Source organism: Neovison vison, chromosome 5 (assembly GCF_020171115.1).
Source record: "Neovison vison isolate M4711 chromosome 5, ASM_NN_V1, whole genome shotgun sequence".
Lineage (NCBI taxonomy): Eukaryota > Metazoa > Chordata > Mammalia > Carnivora > Mustelidae > Neogale > Neogale vison.
This window is the reverse complement of record NC_058095.1, coordinates 45,170,001-45,196,169: the sequence shown is the minus strand read 5'-3', so window position 1 is coordinate 45,196,169 and position 26,169 is coordinate 45,170,001. Positions and strand designations below refer to the sequence as shown.

The 26,169-nt window shown below is 40.7% G+C and overlaps 1 protein-coding gene across 5 annotated transcripts in view; it reads left to right on the top strand.

The window, feature by feature from the left end:
- Positions 1-1,501: 1,501 nt before the first annotated feature.
- The window catches only part of LUC7L3 (LUC7 like 3 pre-mRNA splicing factor), a 27,513-nt gene continuing 2,845 nt past the window's right edge, over positions 1,502-26,169 (top strand). For 3 of the 5 annotated variants that reach the window (XM_044248673.1, XM_044248672.1, XM_044248671.1), the window contains exons 1-9: positions 1,502-1,719; positions 12,264-12,330; positions 15,365-15,404; positions 16,207-16,351; positions 17,331-17,405; positions 18,801-18,905; positions 20,719-20,880; positions 21,276-21,559; positions 23,002-23,162. In XM_044248673.1, the coding sequence (XP_044104608.1) occupies positions 1,621-1,719; positions 12,264-12,330; positions 15,365-15,404; positions 16,207-16,351; positions 17,331-17,405; positions 18,801-18,905; positions 20,719-20,880; positions 21,276-21,559; positions 23,002-23,162 (1,138 nt within the window). In that variant the 5' untranslated portion in view covers positions 1,502-1,620. Of the gene's footprint in view, positions 1,720-12,263; positions 12,331-13,427; positions 13,476-15,364; positions 15,405-16,206; positions 16,352-17,330; positions 17,406-18,800; positions 18,906-20,718; positions 20,881-21,275; positions 21,560-23,001; positions 23,163-25,487; positions 25,614-26,169 lie in introns of those variants that run through there. The other 2 variants (XM_044248675.1, XM_044248674.1) reach the window with 2 other exon arrangements.

The following is a 26,169-nucleotide window of genomic DNA, read 5'->3' as shown; positions in this document are numbered from 1 at the left end:
CATCCTATCCAGCAAGTAGACAGGCGCTCTGAAGAGCTGTACAGAATGGAAGGATTTTATAGGTAGAAGGACCCTGGACAAGGAAGGAAGAGTGGATTGTTTCAGGCAAAGTTACCTTCCTGTGGGGAGGGTCTTATCATGACCTCACTAGAACTGAGCAGAAGATTTCAGATTTATTGGTTTAAATTCTAATTACTTTAGAGGCTAAAACTGCAATTAGGTCACATATTAAAACACACAATTAGGTCACACTTAATCAACAGTGACTCCGATTTGAGCCTGTTAACTCTTTTTAACAGGACCGTTACCATAAATCCCATTTTTCGGATGGGGAAAAATAAGGTACAGGGTGGCAGAGCCAGGATTACCAAACCAGGTTGATCTGGCTTTAGACTCCATCCCCTTCACTGTGATGGAGAACTTAACGCCAACTCATGTTGACAGATTTCATTTTATTTCTTCAGTGACCGTCAAACTTCAAGGGCTTACCGGGAACACAGTAAATACTCGTTGTTGAATAGACGCACTTAAAAATAAACTCGGGGGGCGTCTGGGTGGGTTGAAGCCTCTGCCTTCGGCTTGGGTCATGATCCCAGGATCCTAGGATCGAGCCCCATATCGGGCTCTCTGCTCAGCGGGGAGCCTGCTTTCTCCTCTCTCTCTCTCTGCCTGCCTCTCTGCCTACTTGTGATCTCTGTCAAATAAATAAATAAAATCTTTAAAAAAATAATAAAATAAAAATAAACTCGGGGGAGCCTGGGTGGCTCAGTGGATTAAAGCCTCTGTCTTCGGCTCATGTCATGATCCCAGGATCCTGGGATCGAGCCCCGTGTAGGGCTGTCTGCTCGGCGGTGAGCCTGCTTCCTCCTCTCTCTCTGCCTACTTGTGATCTCTCTCTCTGTCCAATAAATAAAATCTTAAAAAAATTCGATTAATTCGAGTGATTAAAAAAAAAAAAACCGAAAAACTCCTCACTCTGGTTGACTTTGTAGAAACCGTGTTCTCTCTCTTTCTCCCTGCTTGATTTCCCACCCAGTGAATCAGGGGAATTGGGGTGGGAGGACAGCTGTGTAAAGGAGGAGGCGAGCGCAAGTGACTAGGAACAGGAGGTCGGAACCCGGAATTGGGAGGGCAGATCTTCAGCCTCCTCCGCTGGAAGATGGTACCGACTGCACCCCGTGGTGCGAAGGGTTCATTTTCCGAGCGGAGTCCAAGGTTCCACACGGCGGCTCCCAGTGAAAGAGCTCGGGGAAGACCCGAGCCTGGGGAGGCAGACATGCAGCGTTACGAAGCCGCGTGGCCCTTAGTTCTGCCGGGCACGGAGTAGGGCGCTGCTATCCGCAGAAGCGGAATCCGAGCCCTGTTTCGTCAAGCCCCGCCCCCGGGGCGCCGGAAGCGGACTCGTCCACACCTCCCAGATCTGGGCGTGTCCCCGCGGGCGCACGCGCGCGCACGGCATGCTGGGAAGGCGCCCGCGCGGCGGCCATTTTGTCTTATCGGCTGCTCTTTAGAGGAGGCTTTTCGGCCTGCGAGAGGGCCAAAGGGGTTGGCGACTGTGTCGCCGGCGTTTTTTTTGGCGGGTGCCAGGGCAGGTGGGAGCAGCCGCCCGAGAAAAGCACCATGATTTCGGCCGCGCAATTGTTGGATGAGTTAATGGGCCGGGACCGAAACCTCGCCCCGGACGAGAAGCGCAGCAACGTGCGGTGGGACCACGAGAGCGTAAGTCCCGCGGGCCTTGGGTCTGTGCCCGGGCGCCGTGGGGGAGGGGAGCGGCGCGGGCTGGGGCCGGTCCGGCCGTCTGCGCGATTTGGGGCGCGGGCCGCACCGGGTCGAGTGTCTGATCCTGTGGCTGCGGGGGAGGAGCCCGCCGGGGTCCGGGGATGAGGGATGATTTGTTTTTGTTGTTGTTTTAGTATCGAGGAAGTCTGAGAGGGCCCTTGGCAGAATTGAAAAGCACCTTAAAAAGGCAGGGAAACGCGGGAAAAGATTTTATTATATCTAGCGGCTCTTTGAGTTTTTAACCTTATGAGATAGAGAAGAAGGCAAATTCTCCCGTTATTTGGGTTGACCGTCGTATTTAGACCGAAATTTCTGGGGAGGGTTAGTGATAAAAATCGTGGCATTGTATTACTTCCAGAAAGGGTCCATTTCGATGCTTACGTGAGGAAATAAAATTCCAAGAGGTCATAACTTGGTAGGGTTTCCCGTGATGATTTACAGATACCGTTTGAGAGCAGCACGTTTCAGTTAAGCTAGCTCTTCTTGTAGATGGTTGTCATGTTTTTTTTCTTCACTACAAGAATCCTTTGATAAGAGTACAGGTATCTTGATGAGCCCTGAGAAACGTGTAGAATTGTTGAATCATTATCTGGTACTCCTGAAACTAATAAGACAATTATATTTGAATGAAACACAACTCATTTGGTCCTTTTTACCTTATGAATAAAGGGTAACTATAACCCTAGTTTCACAGATAAGACTTGAGAGGCCACCCAAGGTCTCTTGGCAAAGTTAAGCGGCAAAACTAAACCTAATCTTTGTAGTCCTGTTCACTCACCACAGTTCTGTCAGACTGACGTCTGTGCAGATACCCGTGCATTTCAAATGTTTTGAACATGGCAGTGTTAGGTTTATGTTAGGTCTAGAGAAGAGATGTAGATTCGAATCCTACGTTGCTTGCAATTACAGTCAAACAACGTGGTAATTTAAAGGCAGTTACTAATCAAAATAGGTATAGTTGGACAGTAGGTTTTCTAAAAAAGTTGTGTTTTGTTTTTTAATGTAGGTTTGGTCAGAGTAAAATTTCTTTTGTAATTCAGGAAAATAAGCGGTGCTAGATGAGTCCTTTCAGTATCTTAAGTAAGTGCCTAAGCTGTAGTGGGTTGTTGCTTGATTCCAAAGTATGAAGGTTAATGGTAAAATTTATTGTGTGGGGTCAAATTCACAAGTTTTGTTGTTGACTTCAAGAGAGGGGAAGCTTTTTGAAAGCCTTTCCCCACCCCCCCTTCTTTCTTTTCTGACATTGGGGTTTTTCCCCTGCTTGTTAAATAGGAAGCTGAGTAACTTCGTTGCTTGTTTTGATCCTCTTTTTTTCTAGGCATTTGTCACTGTGAAGTCCGTTTTTCTTTTATTACTTAGGGATCTTTCCATCTTGTCTTGCAAAACAAAGAACATTATGATTTAGTTGATGTGCAGATTTTGGACATAATGTATTTGGGATTAAAAAGAAAATTGCTTTTGACTGCCTGCTTATCAACTGGAACAGTCTAAAATCTGTGCCTCCTTGGTTTTGAACATATGTTGTGAAGAAACTTTGTTTTCTTGATACTATTACATTGCCACATTGCTTTGTATACCATGGGTTTATAGTTGGCAGTGGGGCGCTGGGAATTGCAGTTTAAGTCTTCTGTCATCTCAGCCCTAATCTTTGGCTTAAGGTGTTTCTCCTTTTTTTTTTTTTTTAAAATATTTTATTTATTTATTTGATAGATCGCAAGTAGGCAGAGAGGCAGGCAGAGAGAGAGGGAAGAAGCAGGCTCCCTGCTGAGCAGAGAGCTGGATGCGGGGCTTGATCCCAGGACCCTGAGATCCTGACCTAAGCGGAAGGCAGAGGCTTTAACCCACTGAGCCACCCAGGTGCCCCCTAAGGTGTTTCTCATTGATTTTAAATTCTCGGCACTGTCACCAAGATTCTTTATGCCTGAATGACAGATTTACTTCATTCCCAATCCAGGGATTTGAAAAAGTCAGATTACTGCTATTTCAGATTCATGTCTGCTGGGGTTCTGGGAGAAGGTTGTTGTTGACCTGGAACAAAGCACATGGCCTCTTCAAAATAAGACTGAATTTCTCCGGGGTAAAATAAAGCTGTGGAAGCTCGTGACATCACTTCCAGGTTATTTGAATATCTTAGGCTGTTGGTTAGTCGTGGTAAAATCCTGGGAAAAAATGGACAACCCCAACATACACTGTAAAGGTTTCAGGATCATTGAACCTGATATTTCAAATATTTTTACATTCCTCTTCTATCTGGAAATTTTTCTTTGCTACCTTTGCACTGGATGGGAAAAGCTATTTCAGCGGGGTGGAGTCCTTTTGTTTAACAATTGAAATGGAAACTTTACCTTACTGGTAAAGGTAGTTCTTGGTTGTCTGTATTTGACCAACCTGTGGGATTTGTTTTAAATGCAGATTTCTCTTCTTTGCCAGAAGAGATTCCAATCTGTAGGCCTGTGGGACGGCCCCAGAAATCTGGGTTTTCTTTAAGTGGCCTCTTACACATTCTAAAGCTTGTGAACTGTAGCTTCCTGACCCACCTGATTAGTCTTGGGTTTTTAATTGTGAGCCTATAGCCCTTGAAGCTCATTTTTAAGTGAAGTATGCATCAGTGATGTAAATTACTGACCTTTCCTTTGTTTGTAATGTTTTTTATGTAATCACTATCCCCGGTAAATCTTGGAAAGTGCTGCACTGGGGTTTTACAGCATTTCCAACTTGAAGATTGTTACCTTGATGTGAGAGAAAGTAGTTTTCAGCTCAAGTCCGATTAGTTTTAATACCATCCCAAGGATACATTCATATATCCTACTGCCTCGCCTATTAATATTTTACAATTTCTTGATGTTAGTATTTTGCAATAAGCAGTTTGTTTTCTCTGCCCCGTTAATTCTAAACAACCACAGTAATGAGGAAAGCATCTGATTTTTTAACTGCCTAGCATGAGCACCTTTCAGTTAGTGTCCACATGGGGAGATTTCAGTCTTTGCTAGAGAAGGCATGAATAGCCGTTTCCTTATCTGAATAATTTAGATTGTGGGGGATCCTCCTCCCCCAATTTATTTAGTTAAGAGAGGAGGAGGGGCTGACAGAGAAAATCTTAAGCACTTTCCACTCCCAGCGCAGAGGCTGGCATTGAACACAGCACAGAACTCCATCTCAGAACCCTAAGAGCATGGCCTGTGCTAACATCAACAGCCTGATGCTTAACTAACTAAGCCACGCAGGTGCCCACTGTTCTTTAAACTTTTTTGTGGGAGATTTTATAGTTTGATCTAAAGCTTTCATTATTTTTATATTATATAACAGGAATTTTTTAGTTAAAATTGAGGTTTTTACATGTAGATCTGAACCCAGAAATGAGATTATTTAACTGATTCTAATAATATCCAAAATGGGATTTCTTTCATAATTTATCAAACTCAAGTGTGCAACCTGTTCAGTGACGGTTTAATAATTTATGGAGGGAATTGAACTAAATGTTCTTTTCTAAAATCTTCAGAATGTTAACAGGTATTTTCACTGACACTGAAGGTTGTTTGGAAAAGAAAAGTTAAAGCTCTGTCTACACTTTTACTTGTAAACTTGGGAACCAAAAATTAGTAATTACAGTGCATGACATCTAATCTAGGTATTTTATTGGATAGTTTTAGTTTAGAGTCACCCATATGTTCTTTCTGACAGAAATGTAGGCATTTCTGGTCCTACTCCGTAGTACGTGGTAAGTGTTGGGCTTCTCCAAGCAGCAATCTGTGTGTTTGTATGTGTAGATAACTGCTGTTTCCTCCTTCTTCCCAAAATATATACAGAAGTAGAATAAATTCTCTATGTACTCACACCTAATGCAACGTTATCAGAACGTTGCCAGTGTTATTTTTCTATATTCCCTATCCTTTTCTTTATTTTGAAGCAGTTCTGTCATTTAAGCTTTAAGTACATTATTATTTATCTTTAAAATATAAGAACTTCAAGAAGGCATAACCACAATATTACCATCACATTGAAAATATTAAGGTATTTCTTTAATATTTATTTGATCGCTTTAGGAAAAATTTATCATTAGAGTTGATTTCTTCACAAGGGGAGAAAGTAGTTTAAGTTAGTAATAGTGCTTCTTTGTTTTTTGAAATATGCTTAATTTTCTCATGTTTTCTCTCTCCTTTTTTAAAAAAGATTTATTTATTTTGGGGACAGGGAGAGAGTCTTAAAGCAGACCCCATGTTGAGCACAGCACTGGGCTCCATCTCATGACCCTGAGATCACCACCTGAGTGGAAACCAAGAATCAGCTGTGTAACTGACTGCACCATCCAGGTGCCCCAGTTTTCTCATAATTTCTTATTTGTAACTTGGAGGAATTTCATGTATTCATTTATTCAACAAACATGTAGCACTGTAATAGTATGGATGTGGCGCTTGGCCCGAGAGAACCATTAGCCTGAGAGAACCATTAGTCTGGTGGCAAATGTAAAGGACTAAACATGCTTTTGTAACATAATTTGGTACGTGCCATAGGGCATGTGTAGGGTCCAGAAAAGAGCACATGAGAGGGACCTCTAATAAGCTAGACTGGGGTACTTGGGAAAGGCCTGTTCAAGTGGCCCTTCAATATTGGGACCTGAAGGATTAATAGGAATTGGCCTCAGGGAGTGGGAGAGAAGACAGTTGTTAGTTACCAGGGGCTGGAAAAAATCTTAGGCCTGAAAAATTGTGAACAGTATTATGGCTGGAGCCCGTGTTCTTTTTTTTTTTTTTTTTAAGATTTTATTTATTTGACAGAGATTGCAGAGAGGCAGGCGCGTGGGGGGCGGGGGGGGGGAGCAGGCTTCTTGCTGAGCAGAGAACCCGATGGGGGGGTCGATCCCAGGACCCTGAGATCACTACCTGAGCCGAAGGCAGAGGCTTAACCCACTGAGCCACCCAGGTGCCCCTCATGTTCTTTTTTTGTTGGGGAAGGGAGCATGTTGATAAATGGGCAGGAATCGGTTTTGAGTGGTTTTTATAAGCCTTGTTAAAAGTTGGGACTTGGGACGCCTGGGTGGCTCAGACCACTTAAGTGCCTGCCTTAGGCTCAGGTCATGATTCCAGGGTCCTAGAATCCAGTACCGCAACTGGCTCCTTGCTCAGTGGGGATCCTGCTTCGCCCTCTACCTGCCGCTCCCCCTCCTTGTGCTTTCTTGCTCATGCTTGCTCTCTGGCAAGTAAAATCTTAGGGGGAAAAATAAAAGTTGGGACTAAAATGATATTGGGAAACAATTGAAGGTTTCTAAGCAGATTGAGTATCAGATGGACTGTTGCCAAAATGATGAATTTTAAATTCCAATATTTAGATGACCAGAAATAGAAATTGAATAAATTCTTTTTATGATTTGTTTATAAAATGGACTTGTTATCTCGTGGAACAAAAAATGTATCCAAGGTTGTTAGTAACTTAGAATACCAAAGAAACTCATAGTTGTCTGTAAAGACATTTATATATCCTTCAATGATTTGAAGGCTTTTTTATCTGTAAATAATAACTAGCTGGCCTGGTGGGGTGAGAAACAACTAGGAATTCAACTGAATTAGGGAAAGCAGTTCAACAAAAATGATGCAGATGGCTTTGAAAATACTTGATTAGCTCAAGGAAGAATTCTCTCATTTGATTCAAGCGGATGAAGAAAAAAAATCAGCAAGGTGGGGCGCCTGTGTGGCTCAGTGGGTTAAGCCGCTGCCTTCGGCTCGGGTCATGATCTCAGAGTCCTGGGATCGAGCCCCGCATCGGGCTCTCTGCTCAGCAGGGAGCCTGCTTTCCTCTCTCTCTGTCTGCCTGCCTCTCTGTCTACTTGTGATTTCTCTCTGTCAAATAAATAAATAAATAAATCTTTAAAAAAAAAAATCAGCAAGGTATTCTTAAGGTACTTTTGTGATCAGAAGTCGTCTAAATGGATGACCAGAGTTGCTTGTGCCTTGAAGAAGTGAATATTAAATACTAAAAAAAAAAAAAAGGATTGTTTTTGTTAAGGTGGATTTCTCAGCATATTTTGAGTTAAGATACTTACACTTGCTTAAGTCTCCCAGCTTGTGTGTTAAGTTTTCTTTGCATTAAATAATGTTCTTCCCTTTAAAGATTGATTCCATTAATATATTGGAAATTGATTTGTTTTCCCTCTGAGTTTAACACCATTAAAATTATTTTTTTCCCAAAGGAGACATGCTTGCTGTAAAAAATTAAAATTTAACTTAGAAATAAACAGTAAGTCTGTTATTGCCTCCCCTCCTCATTGCCAAGTTCCTCTTTTCCTAAAAACTTATGTATATACACATTAAGTGAAAGTTATAGGGAGCTTAATGTAATAATATGTATAAATGTATATTTAACAACTTCCATTTCTATTGTGGCATCTTGTGACTCTTGATCTTGGGTTGTGAGTTCGAGCTCCACGTTGGGTATAGAGATTACTTTAAAAATAAATTTTTTTTTTTAAAGATTTTATTTATTATTTGACAGATCACAAGTAGGCAGAGAGGCAGGCAGAGAAGTGGGGCGGGGGTGGGGGGGGAGAGCAGGCTCCCTGCCAAGCAGAGCCGGATGCAGGGCTCAATCCCAGGACCCTGAGACCATGACCTGAGCTGAAGGCAGACGCTTAACCCACTGGGCCATTCAGGCCCTAACAATAAAAAGATTTTAAAAAAGCAGGGGCGTCTGGGTGGCTCAGTCTGTTAAGCATCTGCCTTCAGGTGCATCATATCCCAGGGTCCTGGGATGGAGCCCTGCATCAAGCTCCCTGCTCAGCAGGGAGCCTGCTTCTCTCTCCTCCTTTGCCTGCACCCCCCCACCCCTGTGTGCTTGTGCTTGCTCTCTCAAGTAAATAAAGTCTTCAAAAAAAAAAAAAAAAACATAAAAGATAATAAATCTACCTTGGTTTTTTCTTTTTCCATTACCAGCCAGGCTGCAGTGAACATTCTGGTACATAAAGCTGAGTCACTTGTAGGACTCAGAAGGGTAATGGCTAAGGCGAATGCACTTTTTACATTTTGATGATGCTGCCAAATTGTCCCACAGCCCTCTAGTATTGTTTAGAATGTCATTTTTCTGGTACTGTTTCACAGGCCAGATAATTGTTTTAATTTTTGACAGTTTGACTTTGTTTAATATGGTAGTAATTTGCAACTAAAATTTTGAGTCAGATTTCTAAGTTTGAATGTATTTCTGCTTTCTCGTCACTGGTAGTGGATTCACTAAATAATGGTGTTGAGATGGAACTCTTCTCAGTAGCGTTGCCTTAGATTTATCAAGAGGATAAATCTCAAGAATTCGGGCCCTACCCAACTCCCTAGGTATCTGCCCCTCCCACCTTTGGTTATCAGACTATTAACTCCATGATGGCTATTTCGTGAAGACTTGCTGAATAAAAGACAGTAGTGTTTGTTTATTTTTTTTTTAAGATTTTATATATTTATTTGACAGATCACAAGTAGGCAGAGAGGTAGGCAGAGGGCAGAGCCACCCACGCGCCCCTGAAAGACAGTTTAAAAGATCCTTAGTCCCTGGGGAGGGTTAAAGAAGCAGTCTAAGTAGCTGGAGTTTAATGGGTAGAGTAATATTTTGATGTGCCATTGTGTTACAGTAGTATTTTAAGGAGAGTTGAGTGGAAAGGGGATATAGATCCAGATTGAGAAAGGGGGGTTCTAATCTGGATTCTGTAAATAGCTCGATATCTTTGGGACAGGTCATTTGTTCTCTCTTACCTCACATGGGGTGATTGGATTAAATTTTAAGAAGCATATGTTTAGCCCATGGGCAGTCATGTCTTACTTGGTGTGTCTACTGCCTAAAACCATTTTTTAAAAAGTAGCTTGAGTAGTGTAAAAATCAGACAAATTTTCCCCTCTCCTAGTGTAACAAACATAATTTAAGTGTTAAAATCTCACTGTGAAATATTGTCTTTTTTTTTTTTTTTTTTTCCATACATGGAAACCAAAGCAGTTAAAGTCTGTAGTTCACAGTGGGTGTCAGCCAAGATTCAAACTCTGCGCTGTGTTGTCTCTCCAGGCATACCTGTTTTACACTTGGCCATTTCATACTGGGTTAAGTCTTTTTCACAATGTTTTCCTTATGCCTAGAATGTCTTGCAGTCTTTCTACTTCTGAATTTAAGAAGCAGTTCAGGCTTCACCACCTGTGATGACCTGGCATTCCTGACTAAAATCACTTCTGTATCTAGTGTTGGATGTGTATTCTGACACTCTTGTTTTTTGTTCTTGACTTCTATTAGATTGTCATCTTCTTGAGGAGTCGATCTTACTCAGTCTTGGATTTCCTGCACTATTCTTAGCATGTAGTGTTAAGTGATTGTTGAAGTGCCATTTTTTACCTTTTAAAATTAAAATGTCACTTAAAATTAAATCACACTTTATTTTTTAAGGCTGTTTTAAAAATTTATTTAATCAGGGGCGCCTGGGTGGCTCATTGGGTTAAGCCTCTGCCTTCGGGTCATGATCTCGGGGTCCTGGGCTCTCTGCTCAGCAGGGAGCCTGCTTCCCTTCTTTCTACCTGCCTCTCTGCCTACTTGCAATCTCTGCCTGTCAAATAAATAAATAAAAATCTTTTTTAAAAAATTCATTTAATCACTACACCCAGTATAAGACTCAAATTCACCACTGCAAGATCAAGAAACAGTTGCATGCTCTGCGGACTGAGCCAACCAGCTGCCCATAAGTGCCACTCTTTCTCTCTTTATGTATATTTATTATTTATTTAAAATATTTTTTATTTACTAGAGAGAATGAGCAAGGGGGAGGGGCAGAGGGAGAGGGAGAAACGGAGCCCCATTCAGGACTCCATCCCAGGACCCTGAGATCATGACCTGAGTCCAAGGCAGATGCTTAACTGACTGAGCCACCCAGGCCTCCCCTAAGGGCCACTTTAAATTAAAATCACATGCGGTACTTACTAGATTTGAGAGTGTGTCCATTTCAATTTTTTTGGAATTATATTTCATTTAAAAACTGACATAGTACATTTGAAGTTTTGACCAGTTAGAATCTATGTTTGTCCTTTTTTTTTTTTAAAATAACGTGGGGCTTGAGCTCATGGTCCTGAAATAAAGGAGTCCCATGTTCCACCAACTGAGTCAGCCAGTTGCCCCCAAGAATCTGCTGGTTTTTTTTTTTTTTTTTTTTTAAGAAAGTCTTATTTGTATGAATAAGGCTTAAGTTTTATAGTAAAACTACGTACTGTGGGAAATCACAAGTATTTTATTTTTTAATTTTTTTTTAAAGATTTTATTTATTTATTTGGCAGACAGAAATCACAAGTAGAGAGGCAGGCAGAGGGAGAGAGGAGAAAGCAGGCTCCCTGCTGAGCAGAGAGCCCAATGCGGGGCTCCATCCCAGGACCCTGGAATCATGACCTGAGCCAAAGGCAGAGGCTTTAACCCACTGGGCCACCCAGGCACCCCACAAGTATTTTAATTTTAAAAAACAAGTATCAGTTTATGACAAATCTTGTAGCTAGTAGTAATCATAAGTGTTAGAGAAAAACCACATATTACATGGTAAAGTGCAAACTTCAATCTGGTCAGTTTGATTTCATTGAAAAATATTATTAAAACTAAGCTTCAGTAAATACTATACTGATAATTTTAAGAATTACATGAATTCCAAAAGAATTATATGATTTCCTTCCTAGAAAAAGTTGGTATTGGCTTATAGTTTAGAGTCAGGAGAGGGACCATGGAGGTGTTTGTTCACTCTTTTTGTTACTTTATTTTTTATTTTTAATTTTTTTATATTTTATCTTTTTAAGATTTTATCCACAAGCAGGAAGAGTGTGTGGGGGGAGAAACAGGCCTCCTGCTGAGCAAGAGCCTGATGTAGGGCTTGATCCCAGGACCCTGGACTCATGACCTAAGCCAGAGGCAGACGCCTAACAACTGAGCCTGGCACCCAGGCGTCCCTCTTGGTTTTTTTAAAGATTTTATTTTATTTTTCTTTAAGTAACGTCTGCAGCAGTATGGGATTGGAATTCAACCCTGAGATCAAGAGTTGCATATTCTATAGACGGAGCCAGCCAGGCGCCCCTATTTTGTTTTAATGATGAGCCTTTTTTGAGGATCATAGAGATTGACTCGGTTTAAACAAAGAACAGTAGTCTTATGTTTTATTAGTTATGATGATAAATAGAAATTCTATTAAAAACAAAAAAGATGCACAATAGTAAAATTTGTTTTTCTGGTTTTCTTTTCCATATTGTTGCTATGTGGGGAGAGTGGTGAATAAAAGTAGATAGTAGGAAATATTGGTGCCTCTGTCCTGCATTTTTTACTGAACTCTGGGAGTTGGAAAGTCATTAATTTAACTAATGTGGTTTAACAAAAAATTGTTCTTATTTGGTTGAAAGATGAAGGTTAAGAAATGAGAAAATAGTAGTTTGGTACCCTTTTCCAATACAGTTTTAAAGCTGAACAATTTTTAAAAGTTAAGTACCTTTATTTTTCTTCACTAGGTTTGTAAATATTATCTCTGTGGTTTTTGTCCTGCGGAATTGTTCACAAACACTCGTTCTGATCTAGGTAAGTGAATTTTCTTTGTAGCTTTTATCAAATTATTATTTAAAATAAAAACTGGTACTTTATAAATTCCAAAACGTTTTCTCTTAAATAAGGTTTGTTGATAAAATAATTTCTTTCTTGGCTTAGATTTTTGAACGTATTTTAATAAATGCCAGTGTAGTTAAACATGGTGGCTTAAGTGAACATACATGTCTATTTCTACTCCCTCCCAAAACCCTCCACTAAAATGAAACAAAAAAGGTGTAAACAGAAGAAGAGATAACAATTAGCAATATCAACGGATTTTTGGAAGATGACAAGTGGATGGAAGAGTAGCAGCAAACTCAACAGAGCAGAACAACCTCTACCCTAAAAGCCTGCAGAGTGGGATATTAAAAGGAAGTGTTTGATCAGCAGAACCCTGAACAGGTTCAGCATTTGGAGGCACCAGGTATCATAGCAGAGTTGAGTCATGGGCTAAAAATGAAAGATTAGTCCAGTTAGGGTCTCTCACCTGTGACATTTGATATTTTGAGCTGGATATGTTTGTTTTAGGGGGCTGTCCTGTGCATTGTAGAATGTTTAGTAGTATTCCTGGCCTCTGCCCACTAGATGCCGGTGGCACCCCTCAACTGTGACAGCTAAAATGTCTTCAACTAAAAAGACATTGCCACATGTCCCTGGAGGGACTCTTAAAACCTGTGCATTTGGTGATTTTCTGTCTTCCCACCCCTGCACCCCAGGAGATACTAGGGGGTCTTTTCTGGAGAAATTGGACCTGTAAGACTGTAGTTCGATTTGAACCACAGAATGCAAAACGAAACAAAAACCAGTGATGTTCTTCTCCCAAGGATGATACATAATTAGTATCATTCTAGAAACATAAAAGAGAAGTTAATTATTTTAAGCACAGTGCTTGCCCTAGAATCTTATAAACACATTAGGGCTGGACAAATCTTGCTGTTGGGATTCCAGACACAGCACAGGGCAGTAATGATTAAAAATGAGACTTATTAAGAGAGTTAAGTCTATATTCTTAATAGTGGGGTTTTCCCATTCCCTTCCTCTGCCCTGTTCCTAGAAGGATACAGCCAGATGTTTTTCCCCAGGCAGAAGAGAAGAGGATTCTTTAGAGAAAGTGAACAGTTCCAGAGAAATGATCTAAGGTACTGACCCTTGGGGAATCTCCTAAAAGAATTTTGCTGCCTGATTTTCCTGTGGTGAAGCCCATTAGTTGGCAAACCCTGCCTATGCATACCAACTTCCAATTAGATTTTGGAAGTGTTTGCCAGCCAAGGAATACCAGTTAGATGCAAAGAAAACCATCAACACAACAGATGAATGAAACCAACTGGGGCTGGGGAAGTTTAGTGGAATTAGAGATAATGGGGAAAGCAGAAGAAAAGATACTTTGTTGTTGTTTTAAGTAAGCTTTATACCCAATAGGGGAACTCACAACCCTGAGATCAGGAGTTGCATGTTCTTTCGAATGAGCCAGGCCGGTGCCCTAAAATACTAAAAGTCTTAACTAAATTTAGTATCCTCAGAGAAATTAAGATCAGCTATAAGGAATAGGATGTTGTATAAAAAGGGAACTTTCGAAAAACCAAAAAGAGCTCTTGGAAATTAGGACTGAAGAAATGTGAAATAAAAATCAGTGTAAAGGTTTGAGAATAAAATCAAGGAAATTTGCTGGAATGTTGGGTGATCAAACAGAAAAGATTAAAATTTGAAAAAATAACATCAGTACAATACTAGTTAGGAGTTCTAGAGAAAGCAGAAGGGAGGAAATTAAAGATTTTGCAGTACTGAAGGGCAGTAGTCTATAGATTGAGTGGGTCCTTCAAATGCTCAGAGCACACTGGATGAAAAAAAATCCATTCAAAGGCACCATTAAAAAACCACTGAAGTTTCAGAATGGTGGGAGTGGGGCAGGGACACACAGGATTATGAATCAGAATGGCCTCAGATTTGTCAGTAACACCACCAGAAGCTTGAAGACTTTGGGAGATAAACCTTCAGGATTCTGCGTGAAAAAATAATTTTCCTAGGTTAGCTTAATAACCAAACTCCAAAGTATGAGAGAGAAAAAAGACATTTTCAGACATATAAGGTCTCAAAAAATTTATCTCCCATGATTCTTTTCTCTGGAGATGCTACCAACACGTGGGTATAAAACCAAGGAGAAAAACAAGAGATCCAGTAAACTGCATTCAATACAGACAGAAAAAGAACCTCTCAGGATGACAACCGTTATTAGTGAGCTTAGAAAACCAGTAGCCTAGACTGAAGCAGAAAGAAAGCTCAGGGGCAAAACTGAAGCGATTCGGAATCTTGAGAGAATTTCTGTAGCTGACTTAAAGTGTTTGAGAAGAGTTCAGAAATACAGAAATCTAAGCAAATGAAAAGAATTCCAACAGAAATGTGAAGCATATCTTAAGTCATCGTAATGCCTCAGCATTTGTTTGGCTCAGCGGGTAACAGTACTTGCATAGTCAAAATGTAAAGTGTTTATTTAACCTAAATTTTTTTTGACCTAAAATTTTGATGTCTAAAGAAAAATTAAGAAAAAGCAAAGAAGTTTAGAAATAAGGAAATAAATTCCAGAAGGCAAAGGTGACATGGTTGAAATTGGTTGCCTTCTGGAGTTAGGAAGGAGTAGGTCCTTGAGCATTCTTGTATTATTTGGCTTCATTTGCAGACACCCCAGATTGGTAAAAAATGAGTGGTTCACCCTCCTCACAGTTTCACGGGATGGCAGAGGATACAATTTCTCTTTTCTTCAACTTCCTCTTCTTTTTTCTTCTCTTTCCTTACCATATAGTCGCTCTCTATTATACTGATCTTGAAGATTAAGGAGAACAATTTTCATGTGTTTACTTGGGCACATTACTTTGCGATACGTTAGGCTCAGTTTAGGTGTGTACAGACTACTTTGTGATGAAATGGGTCTTGTTTTCCTTTTTTTTAAGAACTTCCTTTAGTTTTGGCAAGAGAAAAGATGGTTAACATCACCAATAATTTATACATTCATATTTCTCATCTTTTTTATCAGGTCCTTGTGAAAAAATTCATGATGAAAACCTTCGAAAACAGTAAGCTATCTTCTTTGGTCATTTCCCCCTTCTTCATCATTCATTGGTTTAGGGGACAAGGATTGAAGACGTATTGAAATTAGTATAAAATGAATGTCTTGCCGAGGTTCTGTTCATTAGTTGGGATGGTAGAAAATCATAGCTTCAAAAATGATATGATTAGCTACCTTATGAGTGCATATTTTATGCTTAAGCACTACTGTATCCTGAGCTTTTTTCTCTATCATGTTAGGTTTTGTTTTTTTCTTTCTTTTTTTTTTTCCTTCTTTTTTCTCATAGTCCTGATTTTATAAATGAGACTTGTCCTGGGGCCAGGGTCATAGATCCAGTATTGTGATAGAACTGGTGTTGAAGCACCTAGCTTTGCCTTACTGTAAAGTCCATGCTCTTAACCAGACATGATGCTAAGTACTTGTCTTCTTCTCACCAGGATGAGAGACTAGAAATTGACTGACTGACTTTGTTTCTTTCTTTTTTTAAGATTTTATTTATTTGATAGAAACACAGCAGGAGAGGGAGCACAATTGGGGAGTGGGAAGGGGAAAAGCAGGCTTTCCACAGAGCAGGGAGCCTGATGTGGGTGGGGCTTGATCCCTGGACCCTGGGATCATGACCTGAGATGAAGACAGATGCTTAACCACTGAGCCACCCAGGTGCCCCTAGAAATTGACTTCTCACATATGGGTTTACTCTTCACAGTAAATGCAACAGTTCATAAGATTAGTTAAGATAGAATATGTGAGTTGTAATGGATAAAGATTTGGAAAGAAAGTAATGCTTATTAATTTTTATCCTTAACCAGGTATGAGAAGAGTTCTCGTTTTATGAAGGTTGGCTATGAGAGAGATTTTCTGCGATACTTACAGAGCTTACTTGCGGAAGTAGAACGTAGAATTAGACGAGGCCATGCTCGTTTGGCATTATCTCAAAACCAGCAGTCCTCTGGGGTGCGTATGAAATTAGTTTGTAGTCTTTGTAAAGTGTCCTTATTCTTGACACCCACAGACCTCCCTAATATTGAAACTTGTGGTCAAGTTCATTAATTTGTATTTTTTTAATTAAGATTTTATTTATTTGACAGACAGAGATCACAAATAGGCAGAGAGGCAAACAGAGAGAGAGAGGGATATGCAGGCTCTCCGCTGAGCAGAGAGCCCAATGGGGGGCTCGATCCCAGAACCCCAAGATCATCACCTGAGCTGAAGGCAGAGGCTCAACCCACTGAGCCACCCAGGCGCCTCTAATTTGTATTCTTTTAGAATGATATAAACTTAAAGGGCATTCATTTTTTTCAGTCTTTATGTATTTTTATTAAGGTTGTTTTTTTTTTTTTAAAGATCTTATTTATTTATTTGATGTACAGAGATCACAAGTAGGCAGACAGGCAGGCAGAGAGAGAAGAGGAAGCAGGCTCCCCGCCGAGCAGAGAGCCCAATGCGGGGCTCCATCCCAGGACCCTGGGATCATGATTGAGCCAAAGGCAGAGGCTTTAACCTACTGAACCACCCAGGCACCCCTTTTTCAGTCTTTATTAATAATATTCATTTTGCTACTCGTTAAGATTTTTCTCATTATCCATAACTGACAAAATATGTAATTGAGTACCAGAAATTGAAGATAATTATTCTTGTGACTCAGTATTTTAACTGTTAAATACAGATAACTATGTATGGTATGTGAGAGCTTGAATATTTGTTTTTTACTTACTGATAATGCATTTTATTTTATTTATTTAATTTATTTGACAGATCACAAGTAGGCAGAGAGACAGGCAGGGGGCAGGGGGAAGCAGGCCCCCCACTGAGCAGAGAGCGCAGTGGGGGCGCAACAGGACCCCAGGGTCATGACCTGAGCCAAAGGCAGAGGCCCCAGCCACTGAGCCACCCCGGTGCCCCACTGATAATACATTTTATTATCTCTTAATAGGCGGCTGGCCCAACAGGCAAAAATGAAGAAAAAATTCAGGTTCTGACAGATAAAATTGATGTACTCCTACAGCAGGTAAGAGTTGTGTACATTAATAACAGAACATTTGGCATAGATACTTAACCAAAGATAAAAGGTGGCAAATATGTATATGTAAAGGTGCTCAAAGTCGTTAGTCATTAGGGAAACACAAAACCACAATGAGATACTTACTGTATGTCTGTCAGAGTGGCTACAATTAAACAGACCATCTACCAAGTGTTAATGAAGATTTGGGCAAACTGGAACTAACCCATACTGCTGGTGGAATGTAAAATGGTATAACCACTTTGGAAAATTGTAGGTTTTTTTTTTTTTTTTTTTTTTTTTAATTAAGATTTTATTTATTTGACAGAAATCACAAGTAGGCAGAGGGGTGGGGGGAGCAGGCTCCCTGCAGGGAGCCTAATGCAGGGCTTGATCCCAGGCCCCTGAAATCATGACCCAAGCTGAAGGCAGAGGCTTAACCCACTGAGCCACCTAGGTGCCCCAATACAAAGGTGTCTTTTTTTTTTTTTTTTTTTTTTTTTTTAAGATTTTATTTATTTGACAGATCATAAGTAGGTAGAGAGGCAGGCAGAGGGGGAGTGGGGAGGCAGGCTCCCTGTTGAGCAGAGAGCCTGATGAGGGGCATGGGGCTCGATCCCAGGACCCTGAGATCATGACCTGAGCCAAAGGCAGAGGCTTAACGCACTGAGCCACCCAGGCACACCGTAGGTTTCTTAAAAAGTTAAAAAAAGATCCACCCTGAGTCACTCCAGTCCTAGATAGTGACCCAAGAGAAACAAAAGCATGTTTACAGAGTTGTATTACCAGTGTTCGTAAGGGCTTTGTTCGTAATTGGCAAAATCCCTAAACGAACCAGCTCAAACATCTGTCAGTTAAGTGCTGTGATGTATCCGTGCAGTAGAGTACTGCTCAGTAATAAAATGAATCAACAACATGGAACACTGTGGGTGAAAATCTTAAGATAATTAGGCTGAATGAAAGAAGCCAGACTAAAATAAGTACATAATTCCATTTATATAGAGTTCTAGAAAATGTAAACTGATCTCTGTACTATTCTAGAAAATGTAAACTGATCTGTAGGGGCAGCAGATCCATGATCTGGGCGGAGGCACTACGAAGGAAATTTGGGGTAATGGATGTGTTATCTAGATGAGGGTGTTAGTTTCGTGGTTGTCAAAACTTCCTCAGATTTTAAACCTTAAAAATATGCAGTTCATTGCATGTCAGATCTACTTTATTAATGTAAAAAAAAAGAAGGGTAAATTTAACCCAAAGAGTCTTCAATAAACAAAACCAAAAGACCCAAAACAACCATGAAATGGTAATGAAGCTTGGGGAAGAACAGAAGAATGGTTTGGTTAAAACGGAGTCTTGACTGCTTTGCCTTCTTTTTTTTTTTTTTTTTTTTTAACTCGGCCTTAGATTGAAGAATTAGGATCTGAAGGAAAAGTAGAAGAAGCCCAGGGGATGATGAAATTAGTTGAACAGCTAAAAGAAGAGAGGGAATTGCTTAGGTCCACAACCTCGGTGAGTAGCAACCTCATTTTGATTTATCCAGGCTGTTCACTGTGAATACTAGGACCTATTCCTAGTTGAGAATTGCAGTGAACAGTTTTCTAATGTCCTAAATCAGGAGTCTAAACTGTATCTTAAAGGATACACAGTAAATACTTAAGGTTTGTAGGCCACAAGGTCCCCTGGCCGATACCAAGCTCTGCCTTTATATTACGAAAGCAGCTTTGGATAATGCATAAACAAAAGGATGTGGCTGTGTGCCAATAAAACTTTATTTACAAAAACAAGCTTCTAGCTGCTGCATGCCAGCCCATGCCTTAGATCACGAGTATTCACTGGGGCCTGGGTCGGTCAGTTAGTCTTTCTTTCTCTCTCTCTTTCTCCTTTCTCTCTTCCTTCCTTATTTTTTAAAAGTTTTATTATTTGAGAGGGAGAGAGAACACGAGTGGAGAGTGGAGGAGAGGGAGAAGCTGACTCCCTGCTGAGCAGGGAGCTCAACATGGGGCTCTCCTAGGACCCTGGGATCATGACCTGAGCCGAAGGTAGACCCTTAACTGACTGAGCCACCCAGTGCCCATAGATTTATTTATTTTTAGAGAGAGAACATGGGTGTAAGTGGGGAAGGAGGGAGAGAAGCAGATACCCTGGGAGTGGGGAGCCCAGCTTGTGGCTCAATCCTATGACCCTGAGAATCATGGAAATCAAAAGTTACATGACCGACTGAGCCACCCATGCGCCCCTTAACTTTCTTACTATGATATATTAGCCCATACATACTTACCTTAGCTCAAAATTGGTATACTCTTCTACTTTTTTGTATTAATTAGAGAATGTGATACTCAGGTTTTGGATTTTTTTTTTTTTTTTTAATATTTTTACTTTTATTTATTTGACAGAGATCACAAGTAGGCTGACAGGCAGGCAGAGAGAGGGGAGGGGGAGGAGCAGGCTCCCTGGTGAGCAGAGAGCCCGATGTGGGCTCGATCCCAGGACTCTGGGATTGTGACCTGAGCTGAAGGCAGAGGCTTTAACCCACTGAGCCACCCAGGCATCCCCTCACCTTTTGGATATTGATGGTAGGATGTAATTGGCCATTGGTTCCCAGATACTGAATAGGATATGTACAGATTATGCTCAGTAAGTTCTGTTCCCTAAGCATTTTAGGGTTAAGCCAAAAAAAATTTTTTTATAGATTTTATTCATTTATTTGACAGACACACAGAGAGGGAGGGAGCACAAGTGGGGGTTGGGGGGTGGGAGAGGGAGAAGCAGGCTTCCCACTGAGCAGGGAGCCTGATGTGGGGTTCAGTTCCAAGACCCAGGGATCATGGCCTGAGCCAAAGGCAGATGCTTAACTGACTGAGCCACCCAGGTTCCCCAGACAGAATTTTTTAAAAGTAAGTTCTGTTCCCATTTTAGGCTTGAACTCACAACTGAGATCAAGAGTACATACTCTACTGACTCGCTAGCTAGGTACGCCTTGAAAAATATTTTTAAAGTGGAGGCCACACCTTTAGCCTGTTGAAACTAAAGAATGAATTGGGACTAGAATAGATAGCTTTCTGAAAGGTAGTTAACATTTTTCAAGGTTTTGTGTGCATTTCATTGGTTATAGTTGAGTGATGGGATCTCAGTCCTTCCTTGGGATACAGAAAGTTTCTTGCTGTTGCCTTTGTTTCCCTGCTCTAAAAGTTTACCAGTTGCTTCTTAGGCTTTGGGGAAAGTCACAAAATTTGAAAACTATTTTAGATTGTAAGTACTTTGTTGGATTTTGTTTCTTCTCTTTTTTTCAAATACTCTTACAATAACTGATCTATCATTTCAGACAATTGAAAGTTTTGCTGCCCAAGAAAAACAAATGGAAGTTTGTGAAGTGTGTGGAGCCTTTTTGATAGTAGGAGATGCCCAGTCCCGAGTAGATGACCATTTGATGGGAAAGCAGCACATGGGCTATGCCAAAATTAAAGCTACTGTAGAAGAATTAAAAGTAAGCTTCATGCAAGCATGCACTTTAGCCACAGCTAATACTCTCATTTTAGTATGTCCAAAAATTGATCACATAGACACATATGCCTCTTGTTGATACTTTGGTTATTTGTGTTATTTGAAAGTATGATAATCCCTATAAAATTTTGCTATTCATCAGATAGGGCTTTATTTTCTTCACTTTTTTTGTGCCAGGAATTTGGGAGAAAGACTATCCCGAGGGCTTAGCCAAGTAACAGTATCTTACATACAGACATGGTTTTGGAATTTCTGCATTTTTCTTTCAGGTTATCAAGTTCCATACATTGATCTACACATGCTTTGCATTCAGTAACCATTGTTTGATCGTGTCTTTAAGAGAATAGTTCTATAAAAATCAAACTTGATTTGTTTTAGGAAAAGTTAAGAAAAAGAACTGAAGAACCTGATCGTGATGAGCGTTTAAAAAAGGAGAAGCAAGAACGGGAAGAAAGAGAAAAGGAACGGGAGAGAGAAAGAGAAGAAAGAGAAAGGAAAAGACGGAGAGAAGAGGAAGAAAGAGAGAAAGAAAGGGCTAGAGACAGAGAAAGAAGAAAGAGAAGTCGTTCACGAAGTCGGCATTCAAGCCGAACCTCAGACCGAAGATGCAGCAGGTCTCGGGACCACAAAAGATCACGAAGTAGAGAAAGAAGGCGAAGCAGGTACGTGGAACACATGAGACAGTGCCTTGCACGTAGCGACAGTGCCTGTGCAGTATGCAGTAGCAGTTGCTAGTGTTCTTTCCTTGGTCCTGGGGAAGCCCTTAAGTATTGTCAGGCACTAGGATGGATTATGAGAGAGGAATCAGTGAGCCAGGCCACCTTCAAGGCAACCTTTTTGCTATTTCCTACTAGTCTAAGGAGGTTTGATGCACTCTTCTAGGAAGTCCATGTTACCATATGGTCTCGTTAAGCACATCTATTCTCACTGATCTAAGAAGACATTTAAATTATAAGTTATTTTGGTAAAATTACCTACTTTTGCTTTGGATGACATCACACAGAACGTAAGAACTAAAGTGCTTTATAACCAATTTTTCTTTTTTAAAGATTTTATTTATTTGACAGATCACAAGTAGGCAGAGAGGCAGGCAGAGTGGGGTGAGGGGGAAAGCAGGCTCCCTGCTGAGCAGAGAGCCTGATGCGGGGCTCGATTCCAGGACCCTGAGATCATGAACTGAGCCGAAGGCAGAGGCTTTAAACACTGAGCCACCCAGGCACCTCTATAACCAATTCTTTAAAAATGAGAAAAATGAAATCCCACTTTACGGTTTGTTTGTTTGTTTGTTTGTTGATGTATTTATTTGACAGCGATCATAAGTAGGCAGAGCAGCAGGCAGAGGGAGGGGGGAAGCCGGCTCTCGCCAAACAGAGAGCCCAATGTGGGGCTTGATCCAGGATCCTGAGATCATGACCTGAGCCAAAGGCAGAGTCTTAACCCAATAAGCCACCCAGGCGCCGCCCCCCCCCCCCCCCGGTTTTACTGTTTCAGAGTTGGGATTGAAGAGTCTTAAAGAATGTGGTGATGGGGCATGTGAATGGCTCAGTCGGTTAAGCATCCGAATCTTGATTTCAGCTAGGGTCATGAGATTGAGCCCTGCAGTGGGTTCTATGCTGGGTGTGGAGCCTGCATAATACCCGCCACCCCCCAACCCTGTTTTTGCTCACCCATCCTCTCAAAGAAAAGGCATGATGGTGATTATCTTAGCACTATTTGAAAAATTGAAGTTAGATTTTTTTTCTTTTTTTAGTATTTTTATTTATTTGACAAAGTGAGAGAGGGAACACAAGCAGGGGGACTGGGAGAGGGAGAAGCAGGCTCCCCACAGAGCAGGGAGCCTTATAGGAGGCTTTATCCCAGGACTCTGGGATCATGACCTGAGCTGAAAGCAGACGCTTAATGACTGAGCCATCCAGGCACCCCGAGTTTCCAATTCTTAAGTTTTCTACTGTAGATATGTATTAGTAGTGGATTCTGCTCATTTGCCTTTTAAGGGTAAGTTTTACTTCACTTGTTAATTATTGAACAGTGTATAATCTTTGCAAGGTTTCTTCTCATTGTAATGTCGGTTGAAGTTGCTTTCCTTTTGTTTTCCACTGTGAAGAAGTAGAGATCGACGAAGAAGCAGAAGCCATGATAGATCCGAAAGAAAGCATCGATCTCGTAGTCGGGATCGAAGAAGATCAAAAAGCCGGGATCGAAAGTCCTATAAGCACAGGAGCAAAAGTCGGGACAGAGAACAAGATAGAAAATCCAAGGAGAAAGGTTAGTTTATGTGAGAATTTGATTCATTAATAGGAGACTATTTTCAGTCTCTTCTCCCCACTCACATTTCTTTGGACATAGGCAGAGTTCCATTTCAAGCTCTGTTCTTTTTTTACTTAACTCCAGCTGTATTCAGTAGGAGATGGGGGCAGTATTTTCCCCTTGTCTGGTTTGTGAGAAAGACAATTGACCTGGTATTTTCTTAGAACATGTTAAAATCACATCCTTCAGTTGTTCATCTAAAGGTTTGTCATCTCGATTCTTCCAAGTATTGCATTACCTTTCAGGGTTATTAGGCTGTAGAATTTATTAGCTTATTTATTGGCAACAGTTTTTTTTATCTGCTGCGTGTTCCATAGTATGTCTTGCAGAGTCAGTGTGTTGTGTTGCATTGGTCCTCGTGTGCAGCCTTCATTTACCTGTGTAATGAAGTTCTAAGTTTGTGGAAGTTGAATACCTTACCTTGTCTTAACCATGGTTTCTATTGAAACAACATGCATTTTCCTTTGTACTTTTCCCTTTGGTTTTTGGTGGCATTCCAGTGGCGGGAATGCACTATTCACAGCACTATTAATGGACTTTTTCATTTTGTCTTGGGCATGTTTTCACGTGGCTATTCTCATCTTTTAGCTTAGTCTTCATTGGAAGATAATTCTTTTAAATCATCAGAGTCTCCTTTCTGTATTTTCTTTAGATTCTTTGAGCATCTTCCATTTTGTATTGACTGGGCCGTTGTGCTTTGCATGGGTATTGGGAATGAGAGCAAGGGCCTGTTTCTCATTTTCTTGGCTCTGCTTGTTCCATCCTGTTCTGCCTGTCTGTGTCCATGTTTGATCACTCGACATGTGTGCTGCTGTGTTTGAGTTTATTAAAGTGGACTTCTGTGTGACATTCATTTCTTCATTTCCTTTTTGGAACTATTCTGTGGTATTTGTTTTTTGTGGGTTTTCTGGGGGCCAGACACGGGTTTTTGTTAGACTGAGTTAGAGAACTAGCAGTGCAAACAGTGGACATTTTTTTTTTTTAGTCTTAGGCTTTCATTTTTCCTCAAATAGGTGTACCTTTTCTTCTTAAAAAAAAATTTTTTTTTATATACATTGGTCTTTTTCCTACAACATGGAGCAAATGTTAAAAAGTAGGAAACAAGGACTGTTTTTTAAATTTAGTGTCACAAGCTTTAAGTTCAGAAATTACTTTTGTGATTCAACAGGCAGTTGCTACAAAGTATTGTAACCTGATTTTAATTAGTTTTAAAGTTTCACCCAACTTTTTTTGTAAGACTTTTTGTGGATTATATCTTTTTGGTGATGGGTCCTATCTCAAGAGCCAGATAGATAATGAATGTCAGAGATCAGATTAATCACTTCTCTTTAAGTTCCATTTTAAGCTATTAGTAGTGATTATATGAAGTATGATACAGCTCTTTGCTATATCATACTTCATGTCACTTAAAATAGTTGGATTTTTTTTTTAAGATTTTATTTATTTGACAGATCACAAGTAGGCAGAGAGGCAGGCAGAAAGGAGGAAGCAGGCCCCCTGCTGAGCAGAGAGCCCGATAGGGAGCTCGATCCCAGGACCCTGAGACCATGACCTGAGCCAAAGGCAGAGGCTTGAACCCACTGAGCTGCCCAGGCACCCAGTTGGATTGGTTCTTGGGGATAAAAGCTAGCTAGCCTTCCTAACTGTCTGGGATCAACAGTGAACAATGGCCTGACTAGAAAAACACGACATGTTTGTATAATTTCTGGGTAGAACAGAAAGATGTCCTGAATTGCTTAACTATTAAAAAAAAAAAATCCTAATTGTGATAATGACATCATAGAATTTAATAAAGCTTTTGCTTAAATAAATAAGCTGCATTGTGTTTGGATTATGGACAAACAGGATTTTCCTAGTGAAGTATGGAGGAAGGATAGAAGATTCGTTTTTGGATAAAGCTCTGCATCAGTCCTGTCTTGAAAGATGGGGAATGCATTACAGATTTTTCTTAAGCTTAGGGATCTCTTTTAGAAGGGGAATGATTTATTGGCTTTTGAAAATGCCACGTAGCCACTCAGGCAGTCCAAGGTATGTAGAGGACTGAAGGCCTGAACTCTGAGCAGGAATAGCATTTGATAATGGCGCAAGTAAGGAGTTTACTGCACCACATGATACCATGGAAATAATTTGGCTCCACAGTGGAAGGATGTGTAGTTCTTAACACCAACCCATTTAGGTTTCTCTCTTTGTCAAAGAGAGTTTCCTTTTTTAATCCATAGCTCTGAAATCCTCCACACTTTGTGGATGTCCTTAGGACTATTAAGATCTACCATATTTACATAGGACAGAAGATAAGATTATTGGACTGACTACTAGTCCTCTGCGGGGCAACAAGACGACTCTTCTTCATTGAAGCTACCTGTGCACCGGCGAAGCCCATAAGGCACAAAGGGAGGACTTTCCCACAAGGTCAGTTAGAGCGCACTGTACTGGCCCAGTTCTCATAAGTCGACGGACAGACCTGGCGCAAGCCCTGCAGTCAGCTACTCAGACGTTGCTTCGTGTGCATTTTGCAAGTCTTATGGACTGAATATGCTCCTTCACATACAGTCTTCAGTTCTTCCATTTGAATGAGTGTCCCTGCCACTGCCATGTTTTGTTTCCATTACCATCCCTCTCCCACTTACTTGCTGTTGTGTCTTAACTTCGTCCAGAATCTGTAGAGGGTTGTGCTTCTCTTAAAACGTCTGTCTTACAAACCACTCTGCTAGACTAGTTATTCTTAACGTGGTTTCACGGGGAAAAATAATTTTTCCACAGAATTTGTAGTTTGCATTAACATTTTCTGTAGAAATCATTTGTTAGGCAATACTTGGAACTAAAAAAGCTGGAATACACTTGGTTCCTTTACCGCTGTCTGCAGTAAACTCTAGGCGCAGTAAACTCCTTACTTGCGCCTAGTCTGAGTTTTACCATTCCAGGGAAAACAGCAGGAGAAAAGGTTGAGATTTACTTTTTCCATTTT